The following is a 12875-nucleotide window of genomic DNA, read 5'->3' on the forward strand; positions in this document are numbered from 1 at the left end:
CACCACCGACTGGTCCAATAACCTTTGCCATCATCTCCTAATTAACAAGCAGGTTTCCTTCCAATAACATATACATTTGATTTTCCAGTAAATTACTAAAACGACCAAATAGAGCAAGAAGCCATGTTTACATCTCTTAAACGTAAATATGCCTGGACCAACAGTGCAAATGCTTCAGTTCTGGAAGGCGGTTCTTTGGATTACATGCAATAACAACAATGTGAGAAGGTAAATTGTGAGGAAAAGAAACAAGTGTTATAGAAAAACTGGGACAAAAATGAGTTAAAAATATCTTTGACATTGATGTCTACACCACCGACTGGTCCAATAACCTTTGCCATCATCTCCTAATTAACAAGCAGGTTTCCTTCCAATAACATATACATTTGATTTTCCAGTAAATTACTAAAACGACCAAATAGAGCAAGAAGCCATGTTTACATCTCTTAAACGTAAATATGCCTGGACCAACAGTGCAAATGCTTCAGTTCTGGAAGGCGGTTCTTTGGATTACATGCAATAACAACAATGTGAGAAGGTAAATTGTGAGGAAAAGAAACAAGTGTTATAGAAAAACTGGGACAAAAATGAGTTAAAAATATCTTTCAGACCCAAAACAACACATTTTTATCCCAAAGTGTTGCCCACTTTAATGAAGGTTTTTGCCTAGGTTTGTAATACATGTCATTCAATATTATCGAACCACAATAACTAGATCCTGCTGCTGCTAAACTAACTCAATACACTACTTACAATTATTCATCAGTCACTGGAGAGACTATTATACAGCGAGCTCATAATGCTACATATTCAATACATGCATAAACATATTAGTTATTGTCCTTGATTTTTTTCCCTTCACCCTTTGCTTCATTTTATGCATAAATACCAGCTGTGACTCTTCCCCTCCATCCTAGTACATCTCTTTCCCTTCCTCCCTCTCTTTTTCCCCTCATTAAAATGGACTTCCTAAAACCCCCATTCATCTTGCTGACAGCTTTTCTATCGATTGGTACGGAGCGAGGGATGTGGCTTTAAATGGCTCTCTGGCCATTCTGGATGAGGACCGGACTGGACAGAGGACAAAGGGGAGTAGAAGGAGACAGTATTGGGTTTAGCCGCTACGTTCGAAGTGGAAAGATACAAATCTATTTCAGTTGTTGGTTAATAACATTTAAAACACCCTGAGGCTAGGGATGAGAATACACATAAAAATGACTCACCAGCTCAGTATATAGGATTAGGCTCATGAGATCAGATAACAAATTAATCTCACACTTTAGTCTCCTTCCTGCATCACTTTCAGGCTGTCCTAAAATTCTCCCAAACATGAGCTTTGTGAGGTCACTCCAAACATTTGTTTCTCTTGGCTACAGACGAGTGAGTCATTTAAATCAAAACCATGTGAAGTAACGCTCTGCCGGAATTTGTTTAATCCATCCGTACCTTAGCATCAGACATTTATAAAAGAAACTAGTGATCAAATTCTGTTTTTTTCCGTCTCAATCTACCTGCCGGGATAAAAGAGAAAGATTGTAATGATCAACATTTTTCTGATGTTCTCATTGCCATGTCTTATTGTAAATTTGCTAGAGGCATTCTATCCCTGTAGTCCAATCATGAGCAATAGCTTTGGGTCTATTGGCTCTCATCTATAGTCATAAAATAAGGTGCACCACAGCAGAAAGTGAGTGGTGTGCTGTGACTGTGTCACTCTTTATTTGTCATCTAATCTGTCCCTCAGCATTGCCATTGATTGCAGCAGTAAGTGAAAAAAAAACAGACGCTGCGATATTATAGAATCAATTACTTAACTTATCAACAGTGAAAGCCTGAGTTTTCACCATGCGCAGTAGTGCTTGGATGTGAATACTATTTTGTTAAAACTAAATCCTGAACACAATATACTCTATATAACCAAAACTGCAAGAAAATGGCTAGTTTTTCCATTTTCTGTGAACAAACAAGCACACAAGCACACCAATCCTTTTTTCCCAGTTGTTTTCATGGGCCATTGGTTGACACTGGCCGTCCATCCTTCATTTTTCGTGGCTAAGCGACCTGCTGTATAGGTGTTCTAAACCACTGGTCTGAACAAGTGGTGCTTCATTAATAAGGCACAGTGAGTTTATGTACTCTTTGTAGACTTTAAAATCTCCCTGTGGCATGTATTTCATACCTATTTATTCATAAGTACTTGCTTTCTTACTGGTTTTACAGTCCGTAGGAGAATTCGTAAAACTGTTAATTCCTTTACTCAATGTAATGGAACTATACAAAAGTATAGACAGACAAGTAGGATGTCATCATTCATTATACTAGAAGGTAATCTCATCTTCTCATATCCAAGAGTAGAATTTCAGTAGAAATCTCTTTTAATCAGCAATGTATGGGCTAAAAAATAAAAAGAGACAGTGATGCCCGTTTCCTTCTGTGCCATCCTTCATTAGTGTCAGCCCCTTGTAAAGAATGAAAAGCCAAATGTCCGTGTCCTAATGACTCTTTAATGATCTCCTCCTCTACGTGCAAACTGACACACACTGACGAACTCTGACCCTGTCAAAAAGAACTCCCACTTTAAAGTGTGTTGTTTACTCCTTTTTTTTAGTTTGCACATTCTCATTGTACAAGCTAATGTTTAACAAAATCAATTTAGTTTCAATCTAGCCAAAGGATAAACAACACTGTGTCAATTAGTTAGAAGCAAAGTTTATGCATGTTAATCACAGCAAATGGTGCGAGAGAAGAATAGATAAACAATTGCAGAGCTACAAAAGCAACTGCTGGTAAGAAATGGAGTGAATGGATTGGCAAAGTTTCTGTCTCTTGGACTTTTTCCTGATTGTGATTTTCACTTCATTCAATTTGGGGGTCGGGGGAGTCAGCTGTTGAGTCTTTTGAACATCACACGAGACATAATTAGAGACTGCACTGCCGTCAACCCGACTCAGTATCTCCAAAATTAAGGGTTCACCTCCCTCTTGTGAAGCCTACTATTTAAGATGAGAACACCACAGTAATACAGACACTGGAATTTTTTTTATAGGGAAGCTTTGTTTGAAATTCACTTTCATTAAGGATGTCAGCATCTTCAGAATAAAATTTAAAAAAACTCAACTCATACCCCAGAAGCGACATTATATATGTAGTACATACAGTATGTTACTGTACTACAAATGGAGAGTAATGTGTGCCACTGGTTTCAGACACTTTGTTCTCCTCTGAATGGTAGACATGTCCAGGAAATCCAGTCAGAAACAACATCCCACCTCCGGCCTCTAGGAAGTGACCTCAGCTTCGAAAAGGGCAGATAAAAAGTCCACCCCAGAAACAAAAACACCAACCCAGACGTAATGAGCAATCCACCAGGACACAGTGCGTAAAGAGCAAGGCCAGGTGGTGTGACACACATATGACTCTGATTAAGAGAGCTTTCAGGCAGAAAAGAGAAGGATGGAAGGCTTGTAATGGGGCCAATGAGGACGTTACATTATTTAACTGTTACTGTTATTCAAAATCACCTTCTTGACAAAATCTGAAGGGGGTGCAGTGTACAGATTGTTCTTCCCTAAGAGGCAACGTACATATCTGGCTTAATGATGGATTGATACGACACACTTGTGTGCAGATGAAGTAAATTTGGGAATGTATTTCAAACTAAAGACTTTGCATAAATTACTAGATCACCCAGACCCCAAATCTGAACTCGAGAAGCCATAAATGTTTCTTTTCGCTATTAATATCCCGAAACTGCGGAATGACAAGGAGACTCCTGATCTAATTTTTGAAATGTTTTGTTCTACTGCTTTGTTCAGACTTTGACTGGACTGTTTAAATGCCTTGTGATATCAACAAGCACAAACAAGCAAACTCCAAGGCCTGGTCGGAAGGATAAGGAATGAAGGGGAAACGGAGACCATTCTTCTCCTTGCTTGATGGCAATTGTGTGGGAATACAAGCACCTGTCAGCCCACAACAATGACCATAGGGGCCAAAGGACAGGATAGAGGACGTCACAGGACAGTTTTTCTTTTTTCTTCAATGCCCAATAAACTCCATTTGGCCAAATGACATCCTCAAATACACCTTAATTTAATACTTTAGGAAATGAATAGTTTTGTAAGATGGAAAGATCATTTACAAATAATCCCCTTGTTCTTGAAATTCAATTTGACCTTCATTCCAACTCAATACCTCTTTCTCATATTGACAAACAGCATCAGCATTTGTATGTCCTTTGAGTCGCTTCGAAAATGCTACAGCAGACAGAAGGCCACCCACACAAATATCTGACATTCTGGAAAGAAATATGCTGGCACCTCTAGTTATTATCTTGTAAAAGTTGCTTGCTTTGTCCATTTAAAAAAAATCCTAATGTGTTCCTGCCCCTTACCTCTCGGTCTTTCAGCTTCATGGCGAGAACCAGCTGGTTTCGATGGTTGGTCAGCGCTTCTCGATAGTTTCCCTTGGAAAAGAATGCCGAGCCTAAATTCCCATGAGCACGGCATTCCCCTGTTTGGTCACCTGGAGATGAATTGGATTCATTATCCTCAGGGAAGCAAGTGATTAGAAAGCAGACTGTGTTTCCCAACATTTCTAGCCATTAGAGTTCAACCACAGGGAAACCCCTTGAAAGGGAAAATTGATGTTGTATGTGTTCTGCACAGTAGATTGGTTCCGCTGATGGCTAGGTGTGTTAAAATCACCTCTCCTTAATCTGGGACATACTTATTTGATTTACAAACAAGGCTTCTAGACGTGTCCCAAGTAAAGTTCAAGTGCGCATGATCAATCTGGAAAAACCCAGTTTCACTGCAGTCTTTGCTCCATCATGTAAAGTTATTCTTTTTGTTTTCTACAGTAAAGTATTTGAACAATAAACACTGTGTGGATATAAAAAGCATATCATGAGCTATTAATGAATGTTCTGCCCTGATTGATTCTAATTCAACTACCTACTTAAAAAAAGTAACTTTTAATGACTTCACTGAAGAGACATAAGTTACTTATCTGATTACTGTCTTGAGAGTGTAACTAAATTTTAAAAATTCTTAGTGCTTTATTTACTTATGTTGCATTACACGTCAACAGCATCAGACGTTAGTTCCTTTGCATAAAGAGGAAAACTTGATTGAAAGTTAATGAAAATGTACAATATAATTTAGCCCTTTACCCTAACGTGGTTTCGAGAATTATTGGCAATCTGATTGGAAACAACAACCAGTCTCACAATTTGTTATTACAGAATGTCATTTAATCAGTTGTTGTCATTAAAAAAATACTCAGTTTTTGGTGAGCTATTTTGTTGTTGGATTTGGATTTAAGGGCATTTGATTTTAGACTAGGGTAGAGTTTATTGTGTTTACATAGACATTGTAGGCTTTTGCCTTTCACCTTGTTCATGGTTTCTGTTCCATAGAAGCAATTTAAAACTGGGTGTGATGTTAGTAATTCTGCATTTAACAGAAGTGCGACCAGACGGTAAAAAACCTACGGCTACAGAGAATGACTTTGTGAGGCATCTTACCTAAGGTCTTGGCCACTTCCAAGTCCTGCTGCATGTAGCCAGTGCTCTTCTCTGTGTTGCCTAGAGACCAGTGGGCGCTGCTGAGAGCTGAGAAGACAGAACCACGCAGCTTGAGGCTGCAAGTCCCGATCTTCAAAGCTGCTTCTAGAACTACAACAGAAGCTGTGTGGTGGCCAGCTGTCAGCAGCTCCTGGCCGATCACAGACACCACCACAAAAGGACTCTTGTCCAGCTTCATCTTTTGCAGCTGTTGATAAGTTGGCTCTAGAGACTCTGCAGGAGGAACATGAGTGAGACCAGGATTAGAAATGGGGTAAAAAAAAAATACCAAACTATCAACTGACATGCTGATTGACAACAATATCTGGCTTTGATACTACTTTGGAAACTTTGTTTGGTGCCTCAAAAAGTGCTACCTGAAGTCAAACGTTGTATTCTTCAAGTAATGGCTTCATAGTGTCCGTCTGATAGCATATTTTGTATTTTTACTGAATACCAACTTTGGCACGTCACCCAAAGATAAAATAGCATCCATCGCAAGGCACAAGGTAGGCGGTCATTGAATGAATATGTGACAATGAGATTAAAAAACAAAATAAAATAAAGTTGACGAGTAGACTAATGCATCTTGTACACAAATGGTAGATGCATGGCAATAGAAAGCAGAGACAAGGTGACCTTTGAAGAGGTTGAAAATGCACACAATGACATAAATCAATGTTGGGCCGCATGGGATAGGAAATTCACAGCCCCTTCAGATTGCATGCCCTCTGGCAGACATCGGCATCAGACTGTTTTTGTTGATGAAATCGACATTTTGAAGTATAAAGGGTGTAACTGCATTGATCTGTAATGGTAGAAATTCTGAAATAAATCTTAGAAAAATCTGTTATTACAGCATGACTACTTATAATGAAGTATTTCATATAACAATGGATTTTACTTTGGGATAGATATGATTATTTAATCTCCTTTTATAAGCATTTGTGCTACTTGTCTTTATATGGAATTTTGTATTTGATGGCTCTTATAGTAAATAAAATATGCTTGGTGAGAGTCAAAATTATAATTAGCATCTGCAATCTTAAGAACATCAATGCTGCTTGTGTACTTGACATTATGTCATGCTTAGAGATAGAGGTTCCCTATAAACCCATTCATGGATTCTAATTGCCTATTGAAGTGACAGTGAGCTGTGACATGAATTAAACATTGGGAGATTCCAGTACCGGGGAAAGTATTCATGACTATCATATTCATGAACAGATAGTTATGACAATCCCGAGTGGATGGTATCACATAAAGACAGGTAATAAAATATTACACACACAAACACAAATCTCTAAATTCAAAGGCTTTCTAACCTCCATAAGGAAAATTTGTAACAGACTATCATTATATATACTGCGTAAAGTGAAGCAGCCTATGTTACTGTATGCGTCGCATTTTAAGGTCATGGTTAGCAAAATATTGAAATTGCGGTCAAAAGAATGAATAAAGTAGGAAACATTTTCCAGCACTTTAACTTGATTGCTCAGTTAGATTCATTTTGATGACTGTAACCACCACATTTGTGGTATTGCACAGGCTCATTTATGAGAATTAGGTTATCTCTGAGATATGACTGTTATCGCAAGCTGATTGTTTTAACCAAATGAAAGTCAGTGCAGTGAGACAAAAGGATCATTTTAACACCACAAAGCTAAGATAGTGTCCATTTCTCATGAGGCCAATTAACAAAGTATGGGAACAGTGTCAAAACTATGTTACACCGAGTATGATTATACTGCAAAGAAAATGTTGCAGGGATCATTTTCATTTCCTCAGGGTCTGAAATGAGATATGTTGGCGAAAATGAAAATTTCCCATTCGGCGCCTTCCCACTCCAACTGCTTTGCTCTCAAAAGAAAGTTCACTCGATGAATGAATGGAAAATGATTAAGTATTGATGTTTTCATTCAAAGCTGAGATGAAGGACAGCATCTCTATTCCATGAGAACAACTTTGTAATTGCACTCTAACTTCATTTAACTAATGATAGATTCACTAATAATTCTGTGCAATGAAAGCATAAGGATGTTATCCTTTGGTACAAAGGTTGCTTTAAAAATGTGGCATGACACATAATTTTACAATTTCTAAACTAGTTGACAGTATAAATACATGTATTTAATTGGTCCATTTTTGTACTGATTTTTCCCCTTCCTGACTGAGGACAACTAATGCTATGCCATCGCATGTCAAAGATTATTTATGTCCGAAGTTTGTCCCACTTCCAATAATAGCATCCGATACAGGTCAGGGTCCCAATCTTGCAAATGAACACGTCTAATATTTACGACTAAAAACCCTAACGTGAATGGGGGAAGTCCACATACACGGAGACAAAACATTGTGAGATGGAACACAATGTGTGGATGGAACACAACGACTGACAATTTACAATGCAGCCATAAATAAAAATAATCCTGTCTTATCTGTGGTCAATCTTTTTTTTTTCTGACAACATGTCCATTCTCCTACCTCTCGTTGTTTTCAAGACACTTGTCCAAGCTTAGGTTATATCTAAAGGTTTACTCGACACACAATAAGAGAAACCTGTTAAATGTGAGATATACTGCTTAAATGTGCGATTTTTTTAGTCTTTTAATGAAAGGGGGGATAAAAAAGCTAGTTGGATTAAACAATATATATGTGTGTATACTAGGCCATAGGTTGATGCCCATTAGAGCTGGTCAATGTCAGTTCTAATGCCGCTTTTGTAGTTAAGATTTGATTCGAGGGTCCTGGACTATAATGAACACTGGCTACAGCATCCATTTAAAAGACATTCACTTAAATGGCAAATTATCCAGGCTGAGTCAATAGTTGCCATGGTGCGAAACCATTCTTGCAATGGTTTATCTGGGGGGGCTGCTATGTGGAATGGACATTTTAGTACAAATTGAAGGCGAAATTTTATTTATCGGTCAAGTCAATGGGCCTTTTGCACCATTTCTGGCCCTTAGGTATCAAGATAGATTGGATGGTCCACACAGTTGTAGAACTACTCTAAAATGTCAGACGCTTGTAACGGCCAACATCTCATTCTCCCGTCTATGAGCAAACAACATTGGGGTGGAAAAAAATGTCACAACGATCAGAAAGAGTTGGAGGTGCGATTGCTCTACTTTCCACTTGTGTGAGAGTTCTTTGTTGTGTGAAATACAGAAGGAGTCACATGATAGCATAACAGCTGCTTGCATCTGGTGTAATGAGCAGAAACCTTGATCTACACAAAGTGTGCATGTCAAAGATTGCTTTGAATTATACATTATGTGACACAGTAAAAATTGATGGCAAATTCACATGAAGTTAAGCGTGATATCATTTTGATCAAGTCACCCCATATGGTGTCCTTGAAGAGAAATGCCTTGATAATTGGCACTGACACATGTTGTGAAGGCTTTTTTAAAAATGTTTTTGGGAAGCCTCCAACAACATCCTGCTGACAGCAACAGAACAACAAAAGAATGAGCAGTAAAAAAAAGAAATACTTCCAGGAAAGAAAAGAAAAAGCTCTTTCCGGACCAGATACCAAGAACTACAGATAAAATACAGTGGAAAATATAACTGTGTTTATAATAACTACAGCTATGAACCATCAAATGTTCAATTCATGTTCAATTACAACTTACTTGCAAGTCAAAGGAATAAACTCTGACTAATGCATTTCTGATCAATCATTGAAGTCTGCAAAAGGCAGATTTTGCACATTTAGTTTTAGATATTTAATTAATATAACAAAAGTAAACCTTTTTTCACGTAAGAATTGCAGAAGATTTAACTGTTTGTTATTCCAGTTGATAAGTAATAGCCTGGGATTACTGAGGCAGACTTGGTGCCGCTCACAGCGGTCTAGCTTTCACATATCAGTAGATGTTGGCCAACTAACGCTGGTTATCCTCCCTGTTTACAGGCCTAACATTGATTGCTGTCCCAGTGTGTCGACAGCTTCTCTCTGAGAGGATCACTGCTCTTAATCCTCCATCCTTGCACACATTTCTAAAACACACCTTGGATGAAGTCCTTAACTGGCTGTGGGGAGAATACGGTAAACAATTAAAAGATTAAAAGGCCCTAGAGGGGGGAACTCATTCGTGTCTATGATGCTTCAATCTGCACTTGCAATCAAGCTATTTTCATGTTTTGCTTCCAGTTATAACCATCCTATAAGTGGTCATTGTATTTTTTTATTCGCTTTATTGTATACCTTCCTTCTGGGAATAAAAAAAAATCAAAATCAATCAATGCCACTAATCCCTTGGTTGGATTTTGAATGGTTAAACAAGGGCACAGTAGCTGTTTACAGTAGAATTGAAAACAAGGGATGCTGATCTGTAGGCATATTCGATTCTACTGCAGTGGTCATCTGAAGCGAAATCATTGCCAGGTTTGTTGAGAGCCTCATTAGACCGCCTCGCGCTGATTACTCATGCACAGTTAGGTCAGTGCAGTCGGATGATAATGATGCATAAACAGAAAGCACACATTTTAGTCTCAATCTTAATTTGAGCATACTATTTATAAATCCACTCAGCTCTAGGGAAACTGCTTTGTCAGGGCCAAGTACACACAATGGCATTAGTGTTGGATGCTCATTAAGATAACAGGCTATCTGCAAGATGGGATCCGACTGACAATAAGATACGCTGAAGTTGCATGAGGCATCAGGCAGGAGAATGAGGGCGAGGGCGGGGGGGTACATGACACCACCAGTCAGTCGTAAGCCGGCCTTACCGCAAAATGAGTAAATCGTGACAGGTAAAGTCGGCCAAACATTCTTATTGACTGACACAGCAGGAGGATAATCTTGAGATATTTAGGCACGTGTGGGACAAAATCTATGGCGATGGCGAGACAGAACGACAGGTTCCTTCAACACACGGTGGTATCGACTGACGTACGCTCGTCTATGTATAAACGGCATTCTAATGAGTTTCTTACCCCGTAGAGGAGATTTCATGGCGGCTTCCACCATTCCCACCAGAAGCTGAAGGCTCTTGGGGTCTTGGGCCAGCCCGGAGGCAAACGCGGCCAGTGCGTCGGCATGGCGGCCAAGGTACTGAAGGGCAACACCCTGTCGGAAGTATGCCTGTTGAAACACAAAAAAGAAAAAAAATAAACTTTTCAGTCTTATAAACATGTATTTTAACCGACACAATTAATTTTTTAAATATCCAACACTGTATTTGCTGTTAATGAGTTAAAATTCAACATAAATGTAAGAGTTCCGCCCAGGTTACCTGCCTTTTTCCACCTAGTAGACTGGCACACACCTGTAAAGGTTCTATAATAAATAATATGTATATAAGAGAAAAAGGAGAATGCCACAGGCCTCATAAATATTGCTTTGTTTTGAAAATTGGGATGAAGTGATAATATTTGTTTTTTGGGGTTGTTTTTTTTTTCTTTTTACTGCAGTGGTGTGTCAGTCAATATATGCGGATATTTGATTTGGTTCTTGAATCAGACAGAAATTGCATTTCTCATTTATTCACTGTTGACAGAATAATAATTCAGGAGCACATAAAATTCTTGGCGGTGTACATTTTTCTTGTGATAGTCAAAGTCTAGCTCATGATGGAAAAACTTCCCTTTGTTTCCATGACAATTGTATCGGTTAGATCAAAAAAATGAATGTCGTGTAATTAGTTTACTTTATGATCTTGTTCATCAAAATAATAAGCCCGACTCCCACCTTTGCTTTGAAATATATCACAGTTTTATGAGAAAAGCGAGGCGTGACATTTTCACGGCATATTGCAACTGGATTTGCTGTTCATTTTGTGGAAAATTGTCCATCTTGAACATAAAGTATTGCTGACTTTTGAAGGATCGTGTTGCTTCATTAACTTAACAGAAGAAAGTAAAAAATGCCCTTGGCCAAGTCAGTGGTTCGTTATTCGAGGTTCTGATCGAGCTTAACAACAGTAGCACACAGAAACTGATCTCCATCCAGCTCTATGTTTTCAAGCCAAACCACAAAATCCCACCAAAAGCCAGCACACTCTTGCTGTAAAAAATGCTGTAAGTAAATAGTTACAACAGGCAAGCATGAAGAAGCTGAGGGATGGGCTGTCTACCTCGATCTAACAAGCTAACAATTCATCACATTGCGAGCTCCAAACTGTCCTGTTCTGGGTGATTTTAAGATATCAGAGTCTGCATTTGCCGACATTGGACTGGTCAACCATGTGGGCGTACTAATGAATGAATCCACTACAAAAGTGACACATGGGCTAATTTGCTATTAGAATCGGGAGCATTTTCCATTCATCTTTACAAGCCACTATGTTAAGAAGTTAGAAAAACAGAGAGTGAAAGGGGCCAAAGGATTAACACAAATGAGACATGACATTGAATTTATAGAGAGCAGTAATTATTTAATTTTCAAGCCGTTCACCTCCCTCATCTCCCGCTGCCCACTGACAACCAGTTTCTTCATGACTCTTGCCCTCCTCCACTTGCATTACAACTCCATTTAAAATGGCAAGACAATAACAACATGATTCAGAGCATTAATCTTTGTCCAAACACAATTATTATATGGTGGAAGCACCAGACAGAGTATTCGTTCAATAATAATTGAATCTGGTTGCAGTGGAGTTTGGCCAGGACACACTAGTGAGAGTAGAAAGGCCAACAAATATTCCGCCCAGGGGAACAAAAGACATTTAAATGCACTTCCCTCTTTGATTAGATTTAGCCAACAATATGCGCTCTAAAAGGTATTTGCCTTTATTCTCTCAAGCAGCGTTTCTTGACTGGGAGGGGGAAAAAAAGGATATATAAAATGAGATTTGCTTCCCTCCAAAAAAAAAAAATGGCATCTTTTTCATTTACTGTGTATATTCCATTACAGACAGTTAAAAAGGATTCAGAAAGACAAGAGTATATTAATATATTGCAAACACAAGTATAAGAACGAATGCATAAGTGAAACAGAGCCGCAAATATGACAGAATCAATGTGCCGTGTAAAATTTGCTTTTTCTTTCATTAATCTCCCACTGCTTTCGCAGCATATCATGCAGTTGCACTCCCACGCGGGCACTCATGCGCACACACACAATACACAGTAACTTCAACTTCTGTATAATCCAACAAGTTAATTCAAGCAGCGTTTCCCATTAAACACAGATTGCTTTGAATTCCTTTTCATTATATACATGAATACTAATCTAAGGATACTGAAGAAAAGGGCAAAGTGAAAGCGTCACACACAAATGAAAGACAAGAAAAAGGTAATTTTCTACTGCAGAGGTCTTTCCTGGGGCTCCAAACCAAAAATGATTTAATGAGAGACA

General features: G+C 38.5%; 1 protein-coding gene across 3 annotated transcripts in view; it reads right to left on the bottom strand.

Annotated features, from left to right (window-relative positions):
• LOC144215659 (tetratricopeptide repeat protein 28-like) overlaps positions 1 to 12875 on the bottom strand; it is a 131519-nt gene that overhangs the window by 38005 nt on the left and 80639 nt on the right. For all 3 annotated transcript variants that reach the window (XM_077744729.1, XM_077744728.1, XM_077744730.1), the window contains 3 exons: positions 10514 to 10661; positions 5528 to 5800; positions 4394 to 4524 (listed from right to left, as the gene is read on the bottom strand). In XM_077744729.1, the coding sequence (XP_077600855.1) occupies positions 4394 to 4524; positions 5528 to 5800; positions 10514 to 10661 (552 nt within the window). The remainder of the gene's footprint in view (positions 1 to 4393; positions 4525 to 5527; positions 5801 to 10513; positions 10662 to 12875) is intronic.

Source organism: Stigmatopora nigra, chromosome 22 (assembly GCF_051989575.1).
Source record: "Stigmatopora nigra isolate UIUO_SnigA chromosome 22, RoL_Snig_1.1, whole genome shotgun sequence".
Taxonomy (NCBI): domain Eukaryota; kingdom Metazoa; phylum Chordata; class Actinopteri; order Syngnathiformes; family Syngnathidae; genus Stigmatopora; species Stigmatopora nigra.